Genomic DNA, 26,709 nt, shown 5'->3' on the forward strand with positions numbered 1-26,709 from the left:
TCGCTTGTGAAGTTGTGATGCCCCCCGTTATTGCTGCATGTACATTAAAGTAAGACAACTAGTATGGAAGTAATTTAACTTAGTAAGAAATACATTAACTGCTACTGACTTTTATCTAGATAGTTCAGAACTTTGACACAATATAGGTCATCGTTGCAGCATTCCCCATAACGGTCAAGATAGTTAGAGAAGTATAAGCCTAGACTCTATAACTAAGTGCTACGCTACCTCTTAAGTTACATGTACATTAACAGACTGCACAAAACTACTTCAAGGCAGCAGTGCAAAGTAAAAGTAAAATAAACTACTTAAGGTATATATTTAAGTTATAAAACATAGTTTCTCCATTTAATGTATTTACAAAGCAACCCATCCTCTCTACCCAAACAACATGCCCACCCCTCTCCCAAACAAAACTGTCCCAAGCCTCAAAACTCCAGTCCCACTCCCAACCCCCTTGCCACCCTCTCTACCTAGCCCCAACAAACCCCTCTCACCAAAACAAAAAATTCAAAAAGGGCTAAAAGAGGGCATTATGTACATCAGTCAGGAGCTCGCCCAGACTCCGCTCTATCAAGATGAGTCGGACCTCAATGGTGTCCAGCCACTGCAGGATATGGCCCAGCAATGGCCTGTTGCCATTCTGGTGGGGGGGCAGCAGTTCGCTGGCAGCAGCCCCAGTGATGGGATGGTGAGGAGGCTGGAGGCTGAGGGGGACCGGCTTCCCCTGGGCCTGGTAGCTGTGCATTTATTTCTTCCTCTTTCAGGACCACCAGCAACTGGTATTCATGGTGGATACACTTCCGCCTCTGTCGCCGCAAATAGGCCACTCTCTCCTGCCTGTCAGGTGGTCAGACTGGACCAGCAGGATAAGCTATATTGAGAAAAACAAAAAAGATAAATTGTAAAGAATGCTCTGTGCAAACAATTGTTTTAAATACCAGGGTGACACAGTAGCAGTACATTGCTCATCCCCTAGGGCCATTGGAATGTATTTGATGTGATTATGATTAGGGAATTACAAGGCCAATTGTATGTTTTCTTTTACCCACACATGTTGCCAAAGATAAAAAAGCACAGACTTTGTGACAGAAAAGTAACAGGCAGAGAAAAACACCACAGGACTAAAAAACAGTGATTGGATCATTTTTGTTTTCTAAAGGCTTTCCAAGTAACAACTATAGACAGAGTCAGAAACTTTGAGTTAAAAAATAAATGACTTCTCATTGATGAGTACCGCATTATGTACTATATGGCATACAAGTTGTGTGTGGTGCTAAAATAATAAAGCCATGCTCATTGCTAGCCAGCGCCTCTGCTAGTTTGCTACTGTCTGCAGCTTTAGTTGAAGTTATCTATTTTTTATTTCAATGGCCGTGCTCTTCGCCAAATGCATTTCTCTCTCTACCCTGTCTCCAAATAGACTGATGACTAATAAATAAGATACTACGTCAGTCACACACCTCATGTATGAAATGTGGATATTAATATATTATCCTGTCTGCCATAAGTAGACGTTGAGGAAAACGAATCTAATGGACTGTACTACAAGTAAAGGAATGGATTATATAGATTTTATTTGGCACATTTGTCACTGAGTATCCCATGTGCCAAACTTGATATCAAATCATGCACTTACTCCCACTTTGTTCTGTGGCCTCGCCCGCCACCCCATATTTCCAACAAATGTATTTGCTGGGCAGTAACCAAGGAAATTAAACTTGATTTTCTATACTGCACAGGGTATGGTAAAGGAATTAGACATGTAGAGCTTTTTGATATATAATATATGGGCCAGCACACTGATCATCGATTCATCATCTTTGGCTTATTCAGTCACAGTTCAATTCAAAAGGGCAAATCTGAACAAGTGTAAATTAATCTGTTATGGGAAACCACGATATATGTTCTGGAATCACTTCAGATGGGTATTGCATGATTAAATGTGGCACATGCCAAAAATGGCTCACCCACCCTTTCACTCATATACCATTTCCTTTCTTTTAAGATACCTTCCGTTCTTTCATGTCTCCCTCAAGCCATCAAAGCTCATTATATGAGATTTTGCTGCATTACAGATAGAAGAGGCCATAATAATAACTTGATCACCGCTGTGGCTGGTAAAGCTGGGGGAGGTGAGTTTCACCTTGCAGTAATTTGTGATGCCAACGAGTGACGACCTGTCAATAGCTAGTGAGCATTGTAATTGGAAGAAATATGTGACTTACCATTCCCCATCCCTGCTGCCGCTTCAGCCCCTCCAACTGACCCATCACAGTTTCCTCCTGCAGTAGCACTTGAGCCAGCATCAACGATGTTCGATGTGGGTAGAAAAAAACTAGTGCTGCCACCTCCTCCTCTCCAAAGATCACTTGGGCTGCACACCTGGGCCGTGGCACCGCGCCACGGAAGCCACCCCTCTGCCATGGCCCAGGACGGGGAAAAAATAAATTAAGAAGGAAAGGAAGGAACAGCGAAGAAAGAAAGAAAGAAAGAAAGAACGAAAGAAAGAACGAAAGAAAGAAAGTAAGAATGACAAAACAAACTAAGTAAAATAAGACACAAAAACACAAAAAAAGTACTCAAAAATATAAAATAAACAAATATAAAGCCACAATATTGTAAAAAATAAAAAATAGGAGTAGAAAATTAATAAAGGAGGAGGATCACAAAGATTAAAAACAGATTCAAATTTAGGCCCAGCACCATGACAGATGGCAGAAACCAAGATGGGTGCACCCATGCAGACCACGTGCTGCTGTTAGCGCGTGATTTAGAATGCAAACACACTTTAGGACTGCGTAGTGCCGTTGCTGCACTACTTTGGAGAGCGCGGATGCAACATGAATGGGCATGCCGGCAAACTCTGCCTGAAAGCGGAACTCCGTGTAGCATGGCAGAGTTTATTTGAGACTCTGTGGAATTCTGCAAATTAGGACTTTGCGAAGTCCGCCCACCCCTACTGCTAATGATCTTGCCACACGATGAACCTCAAGAACTTGCAATTCCTATTTGTGATTGGTACATGAAAATACACATCAAAGGTCTAAGGAGCAGATTTACTTCTAAGGTGTAATTGGGCATAGATATGATGTAATGCCAACATCTAAAACTTTTCTCACTGAATCTATATTTTGGCCAATTTCAAGTCAAGAATGTGTCTGAATTTGTTCTTGCCTTTCTTCTTTACCAGAAATATCTGGAATAAATGCCTGTGTCCGGTTGTTTGTGTGGAATGTCCTCCACCACATGCTTTTGCAGCAGGATGCTGACTTCCAATCGTAGCATTTGCAGATGACTGGATGGTTTTGGTGGTGTGGTCGGTGGAGGACTTGTGAATCTGAGAGAAGGATAAGTTGCTTGGCATGGACATGACTATTCAGTGCTCATGACTATTGATGAGCATCCCCTGGAAGAGAATTGCCATTTCGAACAATATTCAATACCTGGGCATCTTTTGTGATTTTTTGCCATTCTGCCAGAAAATGAGAAGTGCTTCACCCTTCCAGAATGGGCAACGGAAGAGGGAGAAGGAAAGATTCATGGCTTGGAGCCTGTTGTAAGTTTACCCACTTTAGCAGGCTGTTGGGGTGATCTTCATCTAAGCTGCCTTTGTGTCTGCTGCAGGTAAGATCATTGATGTTGTGGTTGCTGGTGACTTTGATACCAGTGAGAGGTTTGAATCCACACTCATAACTAGCAGACTGGACCATGGAAATGCCCTCTACGTGGGAATCAACAAATTCCTGCTACACAAACTCCAGACCATCCAGAACACCGCGGCCAGACTTGTCCTTGGCATCCCACGACATGAGCACATCATGCAACACCTGTGAGACCTCCACTGGCTCACTGTCGAGAACAGAGTAACCTTCAAGCTACTCACCCATGCCTACAAATCCCTCCACAACATCGAACCCAAATACCTCAACAAAAGCATCTCCTTGCACGTACCCCTAAGGAACCTCTGCTCCTCCTACCTCGCCCTGGCAGGAACCCCACGCATCCACAGAACCATAGCAGGTGGAAAAGCCTTCCAAAGCCTGGAACAGGCTCCCAGTCAACATCAGACACTCCCCTACTTTGCACACCTTCAGGAAGAGCCTCAAGACCTGGCTCTTCGTCTGAACTGGAGCTGCACAACCCAGCGCCTTGAGAGCCTCACGGGTGAGTAGCGCCCTTTCAAACCCCATGGTTAATTGATTGATTGTGCAAGGTGACTTGGCGAGCTGCACTGTGCGACGTTTTGCTAAATAGGCTTCCTTATTTTCAGAAATATATAACTTTCTGGGTTTAGTACTGGTTTTCACGTCTATTGTCCAGATATGTTACATCATGTAAAAACCACAAAAACATTGACCACCACATATTTAAGTACAGAAAGAATTTTGAACAAATACTTTTTGTATGTTAGAACATGCTGAAAAGAGGGCAATTTTACTACAGCAAAGCTTTTGTTGATACTATTTTTATGGGGAAAAAACACATCTTCCACTTTTTTCATTTCTGGAGAAATAGAAAGTGTCTTAATATTTGCCTTCAACTGTGAATATGTCTACAATACGCAAAATATGGGGAAATACTCATTTGGCCTCAATCTCATTTTTTGGGAAAACAAGTTATGATGACTTTAGCATAATCTGTCCCAAATATCTGATTTGTGTATTTCCTTTTTTAGATGAGAATGAATTCACTTTCACACATTAAGTCCATTGCGCTTTAATGAGTTTACCCAATTTAACCTCTACACAAACTAGGTGCATTTGAATGTGTTACATGAACCGTCATGCATGCTCTATGTCTTTATATGTCCCTTTTTATGTGTGTACTTCATTGGGCTTTTTTTTAAATCATATTAGTATTTTACATTTGATCCAATTTTTCTTATTATACAGGACTTTGTAAAATTAAGTTTGAAATTCAAAACAACTTGATTGTCTTTTATGATATCATAATTTACTTTTCTAAAATGTTCTTTGACATGGTTAGTTGTTATACTAAGCAAATATAGGGTAATTGGTTGATGCAGATGCTTTGTCTATAATGAGCAAAGATATAAATAAGGCGTGTGTACAGTTTTTACTATAATGTAAACCTGTATTTTGACCAGGTTAAACGAGTTATCTGTAAATAATTACTTATGTATTGGCATTGTTTGCGAAGGAATAAAACACAAGAGCCTATTTCTCATTATTGTGAAAATGTTGCTCTGTATCCTATTGAATTCATGTTGTATCACTAATCAAGTTTATGTCAGCTTAGTTTTAAATCTCACTGATAAAGTTAGACATTACACCATTCTGACGTTTATTAAAACACGTGTTAGTCAACAAATGTTGTAAATGTGCAACTTTTTTATATAAGCTTATTTCAGGAATTCCCCAAAATAAGCTCCCAGCAATCTGAGATTCGGGGGCTATTTTCCGACTTCCCTACAAGTATGTCCCACTTTAGGACGCCACATGTTGAGAAGCTGGCAAATTGAGAACAGACCAAAAGAAACCCACGATACGATTGCTTATCTTTCTTGTGGCTCTGAATCTGCCCCCTCCGTCCTGGGGAGTGGATTTTAAACTTGATTTATCTGCAGGTAAGTCAAACAAATATGGGACAAAGACTGAGCACAGTAAAAAATGTACATTGCGCAACTGTCAAAAAGCAATGGTTAGATGAAGAGCACATAAGATACAGTTACTTACAATGTCAAGTCGTATCCCATGAGTGAAGCTTGATTCAGAAACCACAGCATAGTTCAGGTAGCAAATCCACAGTGTATGTGACTTAAAAGCAGTACACATCACACGTTATTCATCAAAGCATCTGGCTTCTGGTTTTTTATCAATCTCATTCTGCGCTTGTTTCACTCAAATGACTTAGATAGCCAAATATCAACCCAGAGATTTCTTTTGTCATCTTATACCTATGTTACTGAAAGCTCCCGTCCATGTCAAAATTGTGGATTACATACGAGTTATCACCTGCGGCAGTAAACTGATTCGCAAGAAAACCTCTAGATTCTATGGTAGTTGTCTCCACTTGGCCCAAACCCCTTTTGCAGGCTAGGTAAACTGGCTCAAAAAATATCAGATCACATAGAGAAACTCACCACGTTTGTGTTTTTTTAGCTCTTCTAGTGAAAGTCAGCATTAAATCTGCTATTTACCATTTAAAACACATGAACTCAGTTTGGTACGTTTTATTTGTTCCTACCATAACATGTAATGCAGTTGTATGTGTTTAATGTGGCGTGGTCGATAAACACTCACGGCACATGCCGCCTTTCTTTTAGCTCGGTTTCAAGTTCTTCACCTTTCATTTAAAAAGCAAGTGCAAAAGATGTTCAGTTACCGTGGGACACAACATACTAACGTCTGCTTGTAGTTACATTTGTTTAGGAGTCAGAAAGGAGGTGACAGAAAGCAAATCGACCCGAGGACACAGTGAAATCTGATTAGTTCCATCACACAAAGTCCGTGTCCTTCTTGATAAACATTAATGATAAATAGGTTTCCTAATTGTTGTATCATTCTTCATGTTGACTATGGGTTTTGTGTTCTGTTTAACTGATTGTAAGATAAACAGCGTTGGTCCTTAAATGGAAGGTTTATTACATTCTACCCAAATCGTTCGGAGCATCAGAATACAATTTTCAATAAACGATTACCATCACTGATCTTACCAAATTGACGTACTTTATAACTTCAAATATCTTCTTACGCACCAAATCTCGACTTTGGTTGTATTTTTTATACTGAAAGAAAACAGATGAAAACAGCATTACACTTGATCGAATGGTTGTAATAAGTGTAGTGTAAAGAAAAGTTACTTGTCTGGATTAACAGTTATTTACAGTGCATTGCTTTCCTCACTTTATCTTCCTCATATGAATTACTTCGTCAGTTCTCCTCAAGCTATAGGAGAACCTTAGAACACTTTTTAAAATCATTACTTCTTTTTCTATTAACTATCAATCAATCAATCAATCAGTAAATCAATCAATCAATCGGGGTCTCAGGGCACTGGGGGAAGGCTGCAGGTCCTGAGGGGCGCTGAGGTTCAGTCCAAGAGCCAGGTCTTGAGATCCTCCCTGAATTTGGTCAGCAACGGGGATAGCCTGAGGTGGGGAGGCAGGGTGTTCCAGGTTTTGGTGGCGAGGCAGGAGAAGGACCTTCCTCCAGTCCTGGTCTTGCGGACCCGAGGGGGGTAGCAGGGGCCAGTTCAGCAGAGATGAGATGTCTGCTGGGTATGTGGAATGAGAGGCAGTGTTTCAGGTATGCTTGTTCAGTGTTGTGGAGGGATTTGTAAGCGTGCATGAGGAGTTTGAGTATGACTCTTTTGTTGACTGGGAGCTAATGAAGTTCTCGCAGGTGTTTGGAGATGTGGCTGCTGCAGGGGATTATGAGGAACAGTCTGGCTGTGGCACACTGAATGTACTGTAGTTTCCTGAGGATTTTCGGGGTGACGCCTGTGTAGAGTATGCTGCCATAGTCGAGTCTGCTGCTAATGAGTGCATAGGTAACCATCTTTCTGCCCTCAGTGGGGATCCATCTGAAGATTTTTTGAAAAAGGCAAAGAGTGAAGAAGCATGATCTGGTGATTCATTGTGAACGAGGAGTCTAGTATAATGGCGAGGTTTTGTGCATGGTCCGTGGATGTGGGGAGGTTTCCTAGTGGGGTAAGCCACCAGGAGTCTTCCCAAGCAGAGGTGTTGGGTCCCAGGATGAGGACTTCGGTCTTGTCTGAGTTAAGCTTGAGGCAGCTGTCCCTAATCCAGGTAGCAACGGCCTTCATCGCGTCATTGATTGTTGTTTCTGGTGAGTGTGGTCTCGTTGAAGAGGGAGAGGATCAGCTGGGTGTCGTCAGCGTAGGAGACGATGTTGAGTCCGTGGTTCCTGACTATGGCTGCAAGTGAATCCATGTAGACAGGGGGGAGCCCTGGGGTCTTCGCCGCAAATCTCCATGGGTTCTGAGAGGAATGGTGGTAGTCTGACACTGTTCTACCGGTGAAGAAGGAACGGATCCAGCCCAGCGCTTTGTCACAGATGCCGGCATTGTGGAGTCTCATGCTTAGGGTGCAGTGGGAGACGGTGTCGAAGGTTGCTGACAGGTCCAGGAGGATGAGAGCTGCTGGTTCTCCCTGGTTGAGGGGGGAGCCGATGTCATCGGTGGCGATGAGGAGGGAGGTCTCGGTGTTGTGGTCGCTTCAGAAGCCAGATTGAGAGGAGTCCAGAACGTAGTTAGCTTTTGATGAACTTGCAGAGTTGGGCATTGATTACCTTGGCTGGGAAGGAGAGCAGGGAGATGGGTCTGAAATTTCTGAGGTCTGTCGGGTGGACGGATGGTTTCTTTAGCAGGGGGTTGATCTCTGCATGTTTCCAGTAATCAGGGAAAGTGGAAGTCTCAACGGAGCATTCGATGGTGTGGCGTAATTCAGGGGCAATGGAGGTGGTGGCTCTGTGGAAGAAGTGGTGCAGGCAGTGGTCTGAGGGTGCTCCAGAGTGAATGCTCTTCATGGTCCTGAGAGTATCATCCATGGTGAGCAGGGTCCAGCTGAACAGGATCTTTTGGGGGTGGTGTCGTCGTGTGTGGTGGTGGTGGGAGTGATGGGTGGGTATTGGGTGTCAAAGCTGTCATAGATCTGCTTGAACTTGTGGTGGAAGTAGGTGCCGAGTCTGTTGCAGAGGTCTTGGAAGGTTGGGACTTCTGTGGTCTTGCTGTTGGGTTTGGCGAATTCCTTGTTGATGGCGAAGAGTTATTTGCTGTTGTGTGTGTTGGTATTGATTTTGTCTTTGAGGGCCGTTTTCTTTGTAGTTTTGAGGAGGGATGTTGTCCGATGATGGTGGCTTTGAAGCCTGCGTGGGCTTCTGGGGTTTTGTTGCTCCTCCATCTCTTCTCGAGCCATCTACAGGTGCATCTGGACTCATGGAGGGCAGCAGAGAACCAACTGGCTTTCTTGGAGTGTTGCTTGCTAGGTACTTTCTTGAGGAGCGCTAGCATGTCAGAGTAGTTGGAGATCCATTGGTGGAGGTTGAGTGCTGCAGTAATGGCATCTGTGGATGTTGGCAATGTGGTTGTGCTTTAGGTCGCACTGAGATGTTCTCCAGTGACCTTGTTCCAGTTATGGGAGGGGCAGTGGATGCTGTGGTGTACGGGGTTTGGTGAAGGCAAAAGGAACGCGGTGTTGGCCGGTCCAGAGGAGTTCGGAGGTGTGGCTGTAGGCTGATGTTTTTGCTGACGGGGAAGATGGGGTTAAGCATGTGTCCTGTTGCGTGGGTTGGAGAGGTGACTAGCTGCTTGAGTCTGATGTTGGTGAGGTACTCCAGAAGGGATTCAGTGTTCTGGTCATAGTTCCGCTATGTTAATAGGGTTCCTGAAATCTTATAGATGACGCTCTTCTATTCTACCACATGGTATGTATACATGTAATGCTGATATGTTCTTTCTGCTCAATCAGGCACTCAAGAAACCTGTGTTCCAAAACAGTATGTGGCTTGGTGGGGACGGGAGGCCATTAATAATACAGGGACGATGCACACAAAGTAAAAATGTATCAGGTAGGGGCAGGGGGATTAGAAGGCCTGGGAAAAAGGAATGATATCCAAAATTGGGCGTCTTGAAAAGAGTGTTATGCCTCATTTGCATGTTGAAATTTCAAGAATGAGATATTTATCAAACGTGATAATACCTCACAATTAGCTAATGGAATTTAACATGTGTGGTAAATACCCCACCCTATTCCGACCAACTTGTAATGAAGGCCAGTATGCTTTTAACCTACAGGTATATAATCCACTCATAGCATGACTTTTAATTTTCTTCAAAATGTTCATACATTTTTATAAAATGCTCTCAGAGCCAAGACACCAGATCCCTCATTTACCAGAAACCTGCATCACCGGAGTACCACTTTTGAAAATCATCTGGTGGCTCAGGCCTCTAAGTCATATCTATGAGGCAACACAAAGCCATCCTGCATGGCTTTGCAAGGCCTCATAGATGTGGACTACTTCAAGGAGGTTTTCCATGGGTGTTGCTGTGGGTGTTTCCACTCGTCACCCATGGAATTTGACACTGCCCCAGATTTACAACATTATGTACACCTGGGGCAGCGCATTAAAACTTACACCTCTCAGGAGACGGTGTAACGAGGAGAAATGTTTACATTTCTCCACGTTTTTTCCTCTTTTATCGTGTGCTGCATTCTGCAGCTTACATAGAATGAGAAAAATGCCTCTTGTGATTGTTTTTGTGCAGGAAGGTGCACAATCATGCTGACAACACAGACACACTTGCACCATGGTGCAAGGGTGTCTACGTTCGCTCGGCTGCAAATTGTGCGCCGGCTGAAAGGACAGTATTGCAGCGTATTTTGTAAATTTTGTACATATCTACCCTTCAAAATTGGTGTAGGGCAGCACAGCAAAATGACTTGCGGCGCTGTCCTACATCAATTCTGTATAAATGAGGCCCTAGGTTTATAGATACAAGGTTTTGATGGAGCATGCTTAAACCCATCTTAAAAAGAAGATCCTATCTGCTGTAAACAAAGAGGCGTATCTCCACTGACATTGTAAGAGGTTCACCTGCCTCAAACCATACATCTGTGCTCACACAGTAAGAATCATGGTCCCTTAGTGACAAACATGGGTGCAGCTTTAATTTTCTGTGCAGCTTGAGATGCTTGGTTGAAAGCCATAAAATATCCCCCGCTTGTTATTGTCATCTATTGGCTTGTCTCTTGTGTTGAGCTCTTGCCTTATTTAAGTACTCACTAACATTCTTCTATGTTTTCTGCAAACTGTAGATGCTCTTGTATACCAAGCAGCTTAGAGTTGCTGAAAGGCTTTCCTCCTAAGAGAGGCACTGTGGCTATGTCAGAGTTCAGCCACTCAAATGTGTTGAAGTCAATGCTGTTGGTCCTAGAAGAAACAATGCAGGTATTTTTCCTATTTCTAGTTGATCCTTTTCGTCTGAACAATGGTCTGGGGCTGATTGGTAAAGGAGAGGTTCACCCCGTACCCAAGAATTTACAGAAGGCTTCCCAAAACGTGGATACATACTGTGGACCATTATCAGACATGTTTCTGGTAATAAATAAACCATGTGGCCATAACACAAGTTGTAAGATTAACTCATAGGCCTGAAATGTCAATAGTATCCGTTATTTAGTACAAATACCCCATTATTGAGCACATGTCAACAGGCACCATGATGGTATGACATTGATGGTCATTGTAGGAAGGTGTAACATTCTGGCATAGATATCCCCATTTTTTGGATTGTGTCAGTGTGTTTTGACTGCAGTTCATTGGGATCCTGGTTGCTCTCTCCTCTAAATTCTATGGTAAGTACTTTGTAAACCCACACAATCGGCATACTGGGGTACCACTGTAAGTCCCTAGTAGATGGTTCTGAGGTACCCAGAGCATTGGTACCCAGGGCATTGGTACCCAGGGCATTGGTACACCAGGGTTCTCCCATGGGCTGCAGCATGTATTATGCCGCCCATGGTAGCCCATGCAAACTGTGTCTGCAATGCTGCCATTGCAGTCTGCATGAAATGGTGCTTTCACTTTCACTTTGGATATAAGGTTTCCCTTATATCCTGGTCTCTGCACTCTTAACCTATAAATCAACCCTAAGATAGGCCCTTAAGTCCAAGGGCAGGGTTCATGGTTCTAAGTGTGTGGATACCCCTCCCAGACTCTATTTTCTGTGCTTTGTGAGTGTGAGACAGCCATTAAAAGGCATGTAGTGGACACTAGCAAGTCCATATGTCTAGCTGCATAATGGCTGGCCTGAACCTGGTCATGTTTGGTATCAAACATGTTGGAATCAGGCAACTACACTGACTCCAGAGTTAGTTGCATGATGCCATGTACTGGGGGGCTCCATAGAGGACCACCCAATACCTGTCTGTATAGCCTTACACAGTCTGCCTGCCAGCTCACGCTGCTGCTGACCCTAGACAGCGTTCTGCCCCTGCTGATGAGCTTAACTTGAGCCCGGGAAGCTGCACAAAGGATTTCCTGTGAAGGAGAGGTGTGACTACCTCTTCTTTAAAATTAGGTAGGGTTGGGGCGTTTCTGAGTGCCACCAGACTGCATTGAAGGACATATTTGGTGCCCTCCTTCCATAAACCAGTTTAGCCCAGTTCAAGAGCCCTTGGTTCCTGTTCTGGTGTGAAACTGCACAAAGGACAGGGTCCACCACCCTCTTCAGCTCCTCCCTAGGGAGGTGCTAAGAGATCGTCCAGGTGGTCACTTACTTCGGCCATGTTGGATATTGGCCACTGGTGTATCTGACTGGCTAGGCCAGCCGAGTAGCACCCCTGACCCCCTCTGATTTGTGGGTCATTTAGAAGAGGTCCTTCCCCTTTCTAGGGTTACTTAAGGGCTCCCCTGAAAGTAAGTCTTAAGATTTGTGCCAACTACAACTTCAAGATTTGAATGCCTGTTGTTGGACTTGGCCCTTCTGGCAGGTTCACCCCTGGACTTTTTGGCTTTTTATTGGTGACTTGGTGTGGTAATTTTTTTGGTTTCTGCGCACTTTCCCTGTGTCCCAGGGTAAAGTGCGTGCGTGCGCTGAGTGCATGTGGTGAGATAGGCCTGCCCTCCCATAGGAATGCATGGGGAATGTATGTGTCCCTAGTAGTTCCTGATGCGTGGGGTGTGCAGGCCCGAGTTTGGTATGTGCGGACTCGTGGGAGTGAATGCTGCGCGATGATGTGTGCGGCGTGCATGTACCTAGTGTGGAAGTGCCACTTCTAGAAGTGGGCACTTCTGTGTGCAGTGTGTCTGTCGCGTGATTGGCTGGTCGTGTCATGTGACGGGCTAGGGATTCCCCAGTGTCAGGATGAGTCACCCAGTGGTGAATGGGGAGATCAGCAGCTAGATGGGTGGGAGGAGTCCACCTGGGTCCTGAATAGGACAGGGTTTTCCAAACACAATGCTGGCCCCGCCCCCTGTGGTGCGACTGACGACCCTAGCCCTGCCAGTCAATAGAGTGAGGGGCTGAGCACATCAAGGGTGCTCCCCAACCAGCTGCGACTGGTTTTCCCCCTCACCCTGAACCCAGAACAAAGGGTTTGCCTGTATAAAAATGGGGCTGTGTCCCCACAGAAACTGTTCTCTGCCAGGATCTTACCTGAGGGGGGCTGCTGCTGCTGCTGGACCAGAGGACCGCCACTTGGACTACCTCCCTGCCTGGAGGCCCAGTGAGCTGGCTCTGGGTCCAGCCTTGCCCCCCCTGCTCTTGAAGGACCATTTGTTGCTGGACTGTGTTTTATCCTCCTAAGCGCTGGGAGCACTTTATTTGTATCCCTGAGCGCCTGAAAGCGCTTTTTCTGGACTTATAGCGCTAGGAGCGCTCTATTGGGGCCCCCAGCATCAAGAAAGCGCTGTCCCGGAAAAGCGCCTGCCTGGAAGCCCGTAGCGCGGCGCTACGACAATCCAGGAGGGAACCCCGACGTAGGGGTTCCCCCGTTTTGCTTGATCCTTGCGGGTGCCTACCCCGCTTATTTTATTATTATTTCCAGTGCGGGAGCCCACACCGCATACTGTGCCCGCCGCGGGTGCCCACCCCGCCTGGTGTGCCCGGAGAACGGTGTGCCCCGTGGTACGGCGCCGGAACTCTCAGGGCCGCCGCGCTGCCCGCGGCGACCCGGAAGCAGCCTGTGAAGCCCTGGATGTGGGCGGGTCCTCATCGCGGACCGGAAGCTGAGGGAGGCGGAGAGGTGCGTGTTACGGCCGGAGCTCCCGGCATGTGAGGGAGCCCCGCAACCCCCCCCCCAGTGGCCAGCCCAGGAGAGAAGACATTCCGGGGCTCTCGTGAGCGGAAAGAGAGCCCCGCAGCCCAGCGAGGTCGGAGCGCTGTGTGCTCCACTCGCGTCGTCGGCCGAGCAGGAAGACGACCCGCCAGAAAGAGTCCGGTGAGTGGGGGCTGCTACCAGCCTGGTGAAAGGGGCTGTGTGGGCAGAGTTAGTCCAAGAGCCGTGAAGGCTCCAGCGGCGATGGAGATAGTTGTTTAGAGCCTGCGAGGCTCAGGGGCATTTGGTGCAAGAGCCGTGAGGCTCCAGTACAGAGCCCCGTAGGGCTCCAACGTCGGGGGCATTTCTTTTGCAACCAGAGCGGCCCCGGAAGACAGCGGGCCGCTCCCACGCATACGGGGGCATTTCTTCCGTGTTGTGAGTGGCCCCAGATGGCAGCGGGCCACTCCCACCTTGCCCCCATTATTTCTCGAGCCTAGAAGGCTCTAGGGGGCATTTCCGGTTGTTTTACGCCCACGAGGCTCCAACGAAGGGGTGGAGTATTGGTTGAAAGCCCACGTGGTTCCTACATCGCTTTTGGGGCATTAGACATGCCCTGAGCCTGGTGAGGCTCCAGCGTTGGCCCCATCATCTGTCCAGAGTGCCACATTGGCTCTAGAAGGCGCAGTGGTGCCCACGCTCCCTTTCTCCAGCTGCCCAGCACTTAGTGGGCAGCTGCAACGTTTAGGTTGTGGCCCTCTGAGTTTTGGACTGTGCCTCCTGCGCAGTCTTGCCCCTGACTTTGCTGGACACAGGGCGTCCTAGCCCCCTACTAGGCCAGTTGGCCCAGGGACTGCCACAGATAGTGGCTAATGTGAGTTTTTGCGCCATTGTACCTTTCCTGCACCTCTGAATGTGGTTATGCGTCATGTGCTTTGCTTTACACCTCTGAATGTTCTGCATCATGTGTTTATGTGCTTAGACCCCTACAGGTATTGTGATACTTAGGTGGTTGTTTTCTCCCTAGTACAGGTGGTGCTAGTGAGGTCCTGATTCCCTGCGCAATATTTTCCTAAGGTGGTTAGGGTTGCGTAGGTGGTACTTACCTGATACCAGTAGTGACTGGTTGTGTGCTAGGTGTAATTTAGTGCTACAGTGATTGTATGTGCTATGTTCTAAAATATTATTCCTACGTTCTAATTGCTATTCCTACAAAGTGCTAATTCCTGACAGTGGTCCATGTGGCCCTGTCCCCTGTATATATAATCCCTTGTAAATTCTGCCCGTGCCTGTTGGCACATTGTAGAGTGTGTGTTTTTATCTAATGTATTGTGTATAATACAAAGGCTATTTTTATAGAATACCTTGTGTGGAGTTTCCTTTGTGGTGGGCCTTGGGTGTTGTTGCTGGGTGCGCGCGCAAACGCTTTACACATCGCCTCAGGGATAAGCCTGACTGCTCGTGCCAAGCTACCAAGGGGGTGAGCAGGGGTTATCTTTGTCGTGTAACTCCCCAGCCCTGACTAGAGTGGTGGTTTCTGTCTGGCTTTGGCGCAAGCCTCAGCCAGCCAGAAATCGCCATTTCTAACATTGGTGATCAGCGGTGGGATTTGGACTTGCGTTTGCGCTGTACCGCAGCAGCAACTGGCCGCACTACAAAACTCTGCATTTAGATAAATCACATGGTATAGGGATTATTGTTCTAAGTTTGTTTTTAATTGTCATTTCTTTGGAAATGTGGTTTTGTGCACTGTGAGTTAGGTGTCCCTAGCTCGGGAGGGTAGATCATCCCCCTTAGTGCATTGTGTTTCTGGATTCACCAGAGGGTGGGATCCAGTGGTGGCAGCGTAATAGTGTCCAGTACATTTGTCCCCCGCCCTGCGCCCAGAGTTGGTACCTGTGTCACGTGGTGGTCAGGTTGAGGAATCAGGGGTGGTAGAAACTGCCTTACCAGTCCGAGGGGAGGGTTGGGTGTGTGGATGAATGGTGTGTGGCACTAGGCAAGTGAGTGTGAGTTCTCTGGGTTAGAGAGCTTGCTGAATCTTTTTGTGAATTGTGTGCTCCTGTGTGAAACTCAGACCCCTAGGTTCCCTGTATAATTGTTACCATAACGTCCGCCAGAATGGAGCCTGCTTGTGATCCCTATGAGCTAGCTTGGCGCCAGAGGCAGGAGTTAGAAAGGTACTGTACAGAGGAAGAGTCAGAAGAGGAGGTAGAGGATGACAATACCTGGACGCCAGTAGAGAGTGAGGACCCCATAGGTAGGGCGTCCCGTGCTGGGTCCAGCGTAGGAGGCAGCGCCTCATCCCTTTCCCTGTCCCCAGAGGAGTGGGAAGATAGGAGGAAAGAAAGGGAGCACCAGCTGGCGTTAGAGAAGCTTAGGTTAGAGCATGCTCAGGCGATGGCGCAGCTGGAGGCCAGGAAGCAACAGCGAGAGACTGAGTGGGTCTTGGCGCGGGAGAGGGTAGAGGAGGCTGAGAGGGCCTCCACCAGAGGCAAAGTAGCTCTGGAGGGTAGACTATCCCCTGCGCGCAGTTTTAATTTTCTGGGCTCCCCAGGGAGGGTTGAGTCCAGTGGTAGTAGCGATGTAGATTCCAGTGTAGGAAATCCCAGTCCCAGTTCCCCCAGTCTGGTACCTGTTCCCCAGGAGGAGGAGTTAAGGTTGAAATTCAGGGGCAGTAGGAAACTGTCTCACCAGACTTGGGAGGAGTTTGTGGATGGATGTGAGGATGCAATGTTTGATTGGATTTCCACAGCAAGTGATTTTGATATACTGTGTAATCTGGTTCTCAAAGAACACCTGCTCAGTTGTTGTGTGCCAGGGTTGCGCCAACACCTGTTGGGGTGTGGATTGTCTGAGCCCCTTGAGCTTGCGGAGGAAGCAGAGCGCTGGGAAAGGGCTAGAGGTTCTCTAGAGTCATTAGGGAGTGACTCCAAAAGTAGTGGGTCAGGTATCTTCCAGCCCAGCGTGGTGGAAGAGGCTCAGTGTAGCCCAGCTAGGTCCCAGGATAGCGAGGAGGGTGTAGGGGCTCACTGCCTGGCTCAGTGGAGCAGGAGTGAGAGGGTGACCGAGGGTCCCCTGACGTACGAAACCCTGCCTCAGGACTTGGATGGTTCCATGAGGGAACACCAAGTCGGGGACCTAGGCTGTCCTGTTAGCCCATTTGAGGGAGATCTCCTGGTGAGTAGAGGACCTGGAGCACCTGTAACCAGGGCTCCTGTGGTTCTAGAGTCTGGCAGTACCGCTCCGGTAGGGAGGGTACAGGAGTCCAGTGTGAGGAGTGATTGGGGGATGAGTTTCCCAGTGGAAGAGCCTGTGGGTCAGGGACTACCCAGTTGGGCTAGGATCCCGTGTAGTGACCAGGGTGGCACCACTTCTGTTCTGGGGGATCTCCGCGCACTGTCAGGTGGACAGGGGACGGGAGATCAGCGCCAGACAGACAGTCGCTTGACGTATGTGTCCTTTGATAGCCTCAGGGGGATGGAGTGGAAATCCCCAGAAGTCCTGGAGTGCCAGGCAATTATTCCACCAAAGGCTCTAGGCCGGAGGTTGGGAGGCCAGGTTCAGGATCAGCCTGACCTGAGGGGTGGGACGTCTGTAACCAGCGTCCCGACCAGTTCTTCTTCCAGAGGTACCGCCCCAGTTGGTAGGGAGCAGGGCTCTGGAAGGGGGTGCAGAGGGTGGGAGAGCCCACCTCTGCCCCCGGTACAACCTGAGGGGTTAAACCCTGGGTTGGGATGGCGTTCTAGGTGTACCCCTCGCCAGAGGAGGAGGAACCCTAGGAGAAGAGGTAGGGGGAGGAGAGCTTTCCCTGAGACTCCTGGTCCGCCTGAGGGTGTAGACCCTAGGCTGGAGAACCAGTGGCAGTCTAGTCCTGTCTTTCAGAGAGGAAGAGTGGAGAATGGCCGCTATGTGCCAGGGGTTACTACCCCCCACTCTGTGGTTAGGCAAAGACCAGTGGCACCTGGGTGGCCTAGGGCCTGGTCTTGGCCGCGGACAGCTTGGGAGTACCAGTGGGGTAGCCCAGTTGGTCCAGACAGTGGTGTTAAAAAGAATTCCATGGGTTCACCGTGGCGTAGAACCGGAGGGTGTCCATGCAGTTGCGGGCCCGCGTCCGTGTTCTATCGCCCCAAGCAGGGAAGTCCATCACGGTGGTGATTGGTCTGCCCTGCGTTTTGGCTGGAAGGGGGTTGTGTTGGACTTGGCCCTTCTGGCAGGTTCACCCCTGGACTTTTTGGCTTTTTATTGGTGACTTGGTGTGGTAATTTTTTTGGTTTCTGCGCACTTTCCCTGTGTCCCAGGGTAAAGTGCGTGCGTGCGCTGAGTGCATGTGGTGAGATAGGCCTGCCCTCCCATAGGAATGCATGGGGAATGTATGTGTCCCTAGTAGTTCCTGATGCGTGGGGTGTGCAGGCCCGAGTTTGGTATGTGCGGACTCGTGGGAGTGAATGCTGCGCGATGATGTGTGCGGCGTGCATGTACCTAGTGTGGAAGTGCCACTTCTAGAAGTGGGCACTTCTGTGTGCAGTGTGTCTGTCGCGTGATTGGCTGGTCGTGTCATGTGACGGGCTAGGGATTCCCCAGTGTCAGGATGAGTCACCCAGTGGTGAATGGGGAGATCAGCAGCTAGATGGGTGGGAGGAGTCCACCTGGGTCCTGAATAGGACAGGGTTTTCCAAACACAATGCTGGCCCCGCCCCCTGTGGTGCGACTGACGACCCTAGCCCTGCCAGTCAATAGAGTGAGGGGCTGAGCACATCAAGGGTGCTCCCCAACCAGCTGCGACTGGTTTTCCCCCTCACCCTGAACCCAGAACAAAGGGTTTGCCTGTATAAAAATGGGGCTGTGTCCCCACAGAAACTGTTCTCTGCCAGGATCTTACCTGAGGGGGGCTGCTGCTGCTGCTGGACCAGAGGACCGCCACTTGGACTACCTCCCTGCCTGGAGGCCCAGTGAGCTGGCTCTGGGTCCAGCCTTGCCCCCCCTGCTCTTGAAGGACCATTTGTTGCTGGACTGTGTTTTATCCTCCTAAGCGCTGGGAGCACTTTATTTGTATCCCTGAGCGCCTGAAAGCGCTTTTTCTGGACTTATAGCGCTAGGAGCGCTCTATTGGGGCCCCCAGCATCAAGAAAGCGCTGTCCCGGAAAAGCGCCTGCCTGGAAGCCCGTAGCGCGGCGCTACGACAATCCAGGAGGGAACCCCGACGTAGGGGTTCCCCCGTTTTGCTTGATCCTTGCGGGTGCCTACCCCGCTTATTTTATTATTATTTCCAGTGCGGGAGCCCACACCGCATACTGTGCCCGCCGCGGGTGCCCACCCCGCCTGGTGTGCCCGGAGAACGGTGTGCCCCGTGGTACGGCGCCGGAACTCTCAGGGCCGCCGCGCTGCCCGCGGCGACCCGGAAGCAGCCTGTGAAGCCCTGGATGTGGGCGGGTCCTCATCGCGGACCGGAAGCTGAGGGAGGCGGAGAGGTGCGTGTTACGGCCGGAGCTCCCGGCATGTGAGGGAGCCCCGCAACCCCCCCCCCAGTGGCCAGCCCAGGAGAGAAGACATTCCGGGGCTCTCGTGAGCGGAAAGAGAGCCCCGCAGCCCAGCGAGGTCGGAGCGCTGTGTGCTCCACTCGCGTCGTCGGCCGAGCAGGAAGACGACCCGCCAGAAAGAGTCCGGTGAGTGGGGGCTGCTACCAGCCTGGTGAAAGGGGCTGTGTGGGCAGAGTTAGTCCAAGAGCCGTGAAGGCTCCAGCGGCGATGGAGATAGTTGTTTAGAGCCTGCGAGGCTCAGGGGCATTTGGTGCAAGAGCCGTGAGGCTCCAGTACAGAGCCCCGTAGGGCTCCAACGTCGGGGGCATTTCTTTTGCAACCAGAGCGGCCCCGGAAGACAGCGGGCCGCTCCCACGCATACGGGGGCATTTCTTCCGTGTTGTGAGTGGCCCCAGATGGCAGCGGGCCACTCCCACCTTGCCCCCATTATTTCTCGAGCCTAGAAGGCTCTAGGGGGCATTTCCGGTTGTTTTACGCCCACGAGGCTCCAACGAAGGGGTGGAGTATTGGTTGAAAGCCCACGTGGTTCCTACATCGCTTTTGGGGCATTAGACATGCCCTGAGCCTGGTGAGGCTCCAGCGTTGGCCCCATCATCTGTCCAGAGTGCCACATTGGCTCTAGAAGGCGCTGTGGTGCCCACGCTCCCTTTCTCCAGCTGCCCAGCACTTAGTGGGCAGCTGCAACGTTTAGGTTGTGGCCCTCTGAGTTTTGGACTGTGCCTCCTGCGCAGTCTTGCCCCTGACTTTGCTGGACACAGGGCGTCCTAGCCCCCTACTAGGCCAGTTGGCCCAGGGACTGCCACAGATAGTGGCTAATGTGAGTTTTTGCGCCATTGTACCTTTCCTGCACCTCTGAATGTGGTTATGCGTCATGTGCTTTGCTTTACACCTCTGAATGTTCTGCATCATGTGTTTATGTGCTTAGACCCCTACAGGTATTGTGATACTTAGGTGGTTGTTTTCTCCCTAGTACAGGTGGTGCTAGTGAGGTCCTGATTCCCTGCGCAATATTTTCCTAAGGTGGTTAGGGTTGCGTAGGTGGTACTTACCTGATACCAGTAGTGACTGGTTGTGTGCTAGGTGTAATTTAGTGCTACAGTGATTGTATGTGCTATGTTCTAAAATATTATTCCTACGTTCTAATTGCTATTCCTACAAAGTGCTAATTCCTGACAGTGGTCCATGTGGCCCTGTCCCCTGTATATATAATCCCTTGTAAATTCTGCCCGTGCCTGTTGGCACATTGTAGAGTGTGTGTTTTTATCTAATGTATTGTGTATAATACAAAGGCTATTTTTATAGAATACCTTGTGTGGAGTTTCCTTTGTGGTGGGCCTTGGGTGTTGTTGCTGGGTGCGCGCGCAAACGCTTTACACATCGCCTCAGGGATAAGCCTGACTGCTCGTGCCAAGCTACCAAGGGGGTGAGCAGGGGTTATCTTTGTCGTGTAACTCCCCAGCCCTGACTAGAGTGGTGGTTTCTGTCTGGCTTTGGCGCAAGCCTCAGCCAGCCAGAAATCGCCATTTCTAACACCTGTCATCTGAAAACTTCTTCTGGTGGACAAAGGATAATTCTCTGCTGCTGTTTGAGCCAGGATCAAAGACAACACTGCTTCAGTGGGAAGATTCTAGCTACATCTTCGTCCCTGTGCATCTTCAAGTTCCGCAACTCTGTGGCCAAGCAAACTCCCAGTCACCAATGACTCAACCTGGATCCAAGCCAGAAAGAATCTCCCTTGAATTGAAGGAGTCAGTTCCCTGCATCCGCAGGCACCTCTAAGACCACAAAGGGTCTGCTGATCCTGTTGTCCCATGGACATCGCCCTGCTCTGCAACACAAGTGGTGGTTTGTTGGTTCTCCAGAGGCCTGACCAGAATTACCTGCATCTGGGGTAATTTTAATCCCTCTCCAGCCGACGTGAACCGTTTCCCTATGCACCATGTCTGTGTGCTGTTGCCAAGGCTTGTTGGATCTCTACATAAATGATCTTTAAGCTCAAAAAAGCCCAAACATTTAGCATCGCACAGCTCCAAGAACAATATCCTGCCTGCATCCACTGCATTGTGGGCCTTCATCTCCTGTGTGCTGCTGAGGCTTCCCTCTGACTCACTGTGCCTACAACCAGAGGGTCCTCGAGGGGGCTCCATAAACTACTGCTGGCTCTCCTGCATGGTGAATGTTGGCCCTGACTTACCCTTGCTGGGTTAGTCCCACAGACGTTGCTAATCTGTAACACTTCATCTTCTTCAGCAAACCGTTGTTTGCGTTTGCAAAGGCTTGTTGGTGGTGCTGCCAGCCACTGACCTTCCTGCACTCACCAACCGGCATGGGACAGCTTGTGGAAGGCTGCTATGCTCCTGCGTCGTAGCCTGGTCTCCACAGCTGCTGCTCCAACCTCACTGTGCCCTTGTCATGCAGCAAAGCCTCCACCAAGGGCTGGTATTGTGCTTCTGTGCCTCCTGGACACCTCTGGGTGGTTTGGACTCTGTCCCCTCTGCTTTAAGGTTTTTCTGATCTGGATTCCATTACCTGGTTCCACAGACACGGTCCACGAGACTCTGTAGCTGCTGATCTTCCACAAACCTCAATTTGTGTCTACATGCCGCTGCACCTGGACTAGCTGGTGTAGGTATACTGGTTCCTGGGATATCCACAGGTGAGGTGACTCTCCAACCTTCCTTGATGTAAGTGGTTCCTTCAGGGTCCTTTGGTATCGGTCCTGGAACTGTAAAAATCCAACTGACACTTACCCTGTGCAATACTATGGACAGTTGACCCGGTGTAACCACACTGCACCTGGGCACCTTGGGGTCCCTGGCTACTCAACGTGGGTGGTTGCATTTTTCCCTTGGGGTCCTCCATCCTTGGTTACTAGTCCTGCTTTAGAACTTACCTCACATTCCACTATTTTAGTATATGATTTGGCCCCGCGGGCAGGCCCAATGTGTTTTTCTAGTATTTCTTGTGCCTAGTTCATATCTCTGGGTAGGAGATATACCAAGTTAGGCGTCGATTCTGATCCTGGAAAAACCGGGTACGAACCGTCGGTCGGAGCGTTTTCTCCGTCTGACTCGTACCCGGGAAAAAAACATTACAAACATGGAAGTACGATTCGCACGGAAACACCATTTCCGTACGAGTCGTACAAAACACCGACCGATGAAAATATACATACAAATGTGATCCGGGGAAAGCGCCGACGTGACGTCGGGACGCTTCAGGCAGCGTTTCACGAACCAGGAAGTACGATTCGAACCGCCACCAGTCCGGACGGCAATATTTTTACGGCACCCAAAAAGTGCCGGAAAAGCGAAGTACGCCGCGAAACGACCAGATTAGGGGGCCCGGTACGCGCCGAACCCCCCCCAGCCCCCGTGAGTACGCGCCGAACCCCCCCAGCCCCCGTGAGTACGTGCCGAACCCCCCCCAGCCCCCGTGAGTACGCGCTGAACCCCCCACGTGTATGCACACCTGTGTACGTACGAGTCGTACCCCCACCCGTGTATGTACACTCGTGTACGTACGAGTCGTACCACCCGTGTATGTACACCCGTGTACGTACGAGTTGTACCCCCCGTGTATGTACACCCGTGTACGTATGAGTCGTACCCCTGTGTATGTACACCCGTGTACGTACGAGTCGTACCCCCGTGTATGTACACCCGTGTACGTACGAGTCGTACCCCCACCCGTGTATGGTATGTACACCCGTGTATGTACGAGTTGTACCCCCGTGTATGTACACCCGTGTACGTACGAGTCGTACGCGCTGGGGGTTCGCACCGTACATACACGGGTTGGGGTACGACTCGTACGTACACGGGTGTACATACCATACACGGGTGGGGGTACGACTCGTACATACACGGGTGTACATACATGGGGGTACGACTCGTACGTACACGGGTGTACATACACGGGGGTACGACTCGTACGTACATGGGTGTACATACACGGGGGTATGACTCATACGTACACGGGTGTACATACACGGGTGGGGGTACGACTCGTACGTACACGGGTGTACATACCATACACGGGTGGGGGTACGACTCGTACGTACACGGGTGTACATACACGGGGGGTACGACTCGTACGTACACGGGTGTACATACACGGGGGTTCGGCGCATACTCACGGGGGCTGGGGGGGCGGCGTGTACTCACGGGGGCTGGGGGGGTTCGGCGCGTACTCACGGGGGCTGGGGTGGTCGGCGCGTATGCGGGCACATGTCTCCATGGTTGCTACGGGAGTTCGGTCCGTACGGTGCATTTTCCATATGGTTGTAACATCGGACGCACGGGACGGATCGTACTTGCGCGCTCGGACTTCACTTTTCACATTTGTACATAAAATCGTCCGGGGATGTGTCGGACACTTTTTCCGACCCGAGGACGTGTGGGGAAATTTTCCGAATGCGATTCGTATGGACTTTTTCCCATACGAATCGTACTTGGCAGTTTGTACTCTACTCGTACGATTCGTACGGTAAAAAGACCGGATACGAGTCGTACGGGGAAAATTTTTCCAGGATCGGAATCGGCACCTCTGTGTCTAGGTGTGCTAATAAATACAAAGTACTTTTATACCCATCTGGTGTGGTTCTTTCTTGTGTGAACAGCTTACTGACTGATTATAATGGTAAATGTACCTACTGTACACCATCCTGAATTTGCCTTAGATGCTCTTTGAGGCCGACGCTGTCTCACAAAATCTTGACGATTATGTTTCACTAACTTTGAATTATTTGGGGGTATTTGTTTTATAAGCCTGGCTATTGGATTAGGGGCTCTGTCTTTGCTTAAAACACAAATGGCAACTGTCGCTTTTACACCAAGATATTTTCGAGGTCGACACTTACTTTTTTGGTTGAACTTGGGACGTTCCTACGAATCCTGTCACATTTTCTGTTTTACATTTTGTGACCGCCTTATACAATGCTGCATGATTTAAATGAGCTTCATTTTTAGCCTTATTTTTAACTTTTAATGACACTGTTGGATTCGGTTACCTCTTCTCGATTTACTTGTTGTTTCAGCCCACCTATAACAATGGCCACTGATTTTATACAAGAGTGATCACATTTTCCCTTTACTTTCCATTGCACATTCCCTCTCACCTCTTTTCACCACCTTTTTGACTACAATATCGACTGCCTATGTGGTATACCGAAATTCATTTGATTTATTGCATTCTAGGAATGTTGCCCTGATGAAGGCATGGTCACAAAATGCACTAGGTTGTGTTAACACAGATAGCTGATGAATAACTACTTTAATAGTAGGATTGGATAACACTAAACTTATTGATGAAATTCTATGAAAATAAATGAAGATTAAATTTACTATTTGATGTAATTGTGTTTATTACTAAAGTATCTACATCTAAGAATTCTTAGTGGAGTGACATGTCGGGACGTTTCTCTTCTTTAGGAAGATGCAATCTTCTTTGATTTATACGGTTACATGTTTAAATATCGATGTTAAAAATATAGATAAAAAAATATCGATCTATAAATATCTATTACAAAAATATCGACTCCCTATATTTAAACAGGTAAGTACAATAATATCCACTCAAAAATATCGATGTAAAAAATATAGATGTAAAAAATATGACTATAAATTATAACATAACTTAAATTAAATTAATTAAATATTATTAATATTATTAACAAAATAAATTACATTTAATATATATTTTAACTAATTATAACAAATAAACTTAATTTAATAAATATAAACACAAACAAAGTGTACATATACATATATTTACTTAAATACATTTTATTAACTATTATCTTTATTTAATTTATAAACTTTTTTAATTATCTAAAAATAAAACAAACACATATATCAATAATTTTAAATAAAAAAATATTCTATATTTAATTAACACATTAAACTATTTGAAAAAATATAATACATAGATTTAATAACAAAATAAAAACTTTAGTAGTTAAAACGTTGGATAGCGAGGGGGTAAAAATTATTATTCCCACTCCAGTGAGTGCAACAGTAGGGAATGCGCTGGATAGCTTAGGGGTAGAAATTACTATTCCCACTCCAATGAGTGCAACAGTAGGGAAAGCGTTGGATAGTGTAGGGGTAAAAATTGCTATTCCTACTCCAGTGAGTGCAACAGCAGGGAATGCGCTGGATAGCGTAGGGGTAGAAATTACTATTCCCACTCCAGTGAGTGCAACAGTAGGGAAAGCGCTGGATAGCGGAGGGGTAAAAATTACTATTCCCACTCCAATGAGTGCAACAGTAGGAAAAGCGCTGCATGGGGTAAGTGTACAAATTACTATTCTCACTCCAGTGAGTGCAACAGTAGGAAAAGCGCTGGATAGCGTAGGGGTAGAAATTACTATTCCCACTCCAGTGAGTGCAACATTAGGGAAAGCGCTGGATAGCTGAGGGGTAAAAATTACTATTCCCACTCCAATGAGTGCAACAGTAGGGAAAGCGTTGGATAGCGTAGGGGTAAAAATTGCTATTCCCACTCCAGTGAGTGCAACAGTAGGGAATGCGCAGGATAGCGTAGGGGTAGAAATTACTATTCCCACTCCAGTGAGTGCAACAGTAGGGAAAGCGCTGGATAGCGGAGGGGTAAATATTACTATTCCGACTCCAGTGAGTGCAACAGTAGGGAAAGCGTTGGATAGCGGAGGGGTAAAAATTACTATTCCCAATGAAGTGAGTGCAACAGTAGGGAAAGCGCTGGATAGCGGAGGGGTAAAAATTACTATTCCCACTCCAATGAGTGCAACAGCAGGGAAAGCGTTGGATAGCGTAGGGGTAAAAATTACTATTCTCATTCCAGTGAGTGCAACAGTAAGGAAAGCATTGGATAGCGGAGGGGTAAATATTACTAATCCCACTCCAGTGAGTGCAACAATAGGGAAAGCGCTGGATCCCAAAACAATAAAAATCAAAACCATCAACATTTTTATTAAATTTAATCTCCAATATTAACATAATTAATATATAAATGTAAATATATTCTTATTAACAAAGATAATAAAACATAATTAATTACACATTATTTAACCCTTTAATATCCACAGCACACACCTAAAATTAATTACACAATTAAATTCAATAATTACTAATTAATGAAAAATAATGCATTATTATGTGTTAATGAATCAATAAAAAATTAAGTTCTTATCACCTTTCACACCATTTACACATATCAACATCACAACACACACCTAAAATTAATTACAAAATAACATTTAATAATGACTAATTAATTAATGAAAATGAACGTATTATTATTTGTTAATTCATCAATAAAAAATGTATTTCTTATCACCTTTCACACCATTTACACATATAAACACCACAACACACACCTACAAATAATTACACAATTACAATTAATAATGACTAATTTATTAATGGTAATTCATTTACA

The 26,709-nt window shown here is 47.6% G+C and overlaps 1 protein-coding gene across 1 annotated transcript in view; it reads right to left on the reverse strand.

Moving 5' to 3' along the window:
* Positions 1 to 26,709, reverse strand: part of LOC146784498 (zinc metalloproteinase-disintegrin-like VLAIP-B) — a 2,353,571-nt gene that overhangs the window by 1,619,224 nt on the left and 707,638 nt on the right. The window contains exon 6 of the mRNA XM_085632965.1: positions 6,680 to 6,751. Within this exon, the coding sequence (XP_085489091.1) occupies positions 6,680 to 6,751 (72 nt within the window). The remainder of the gene's footprint in view (positions 1 to 6,679; positions 6,752 to 26,709) is intronic.

Source organism: Triturus cristatus, chromosome 11 (assembly GCF_964204655.1).
Source record: "Triturus cristatus chromosome 11, aTriCri1.1, whole genome shotgun sequence".
In the NCBI taxonomy this organism is placed as follows: Eukaryota; Metazoa; Chordata; class Amphibia; order Caudata; family Salamandridae; genus Triturus; species Triturus cristatus.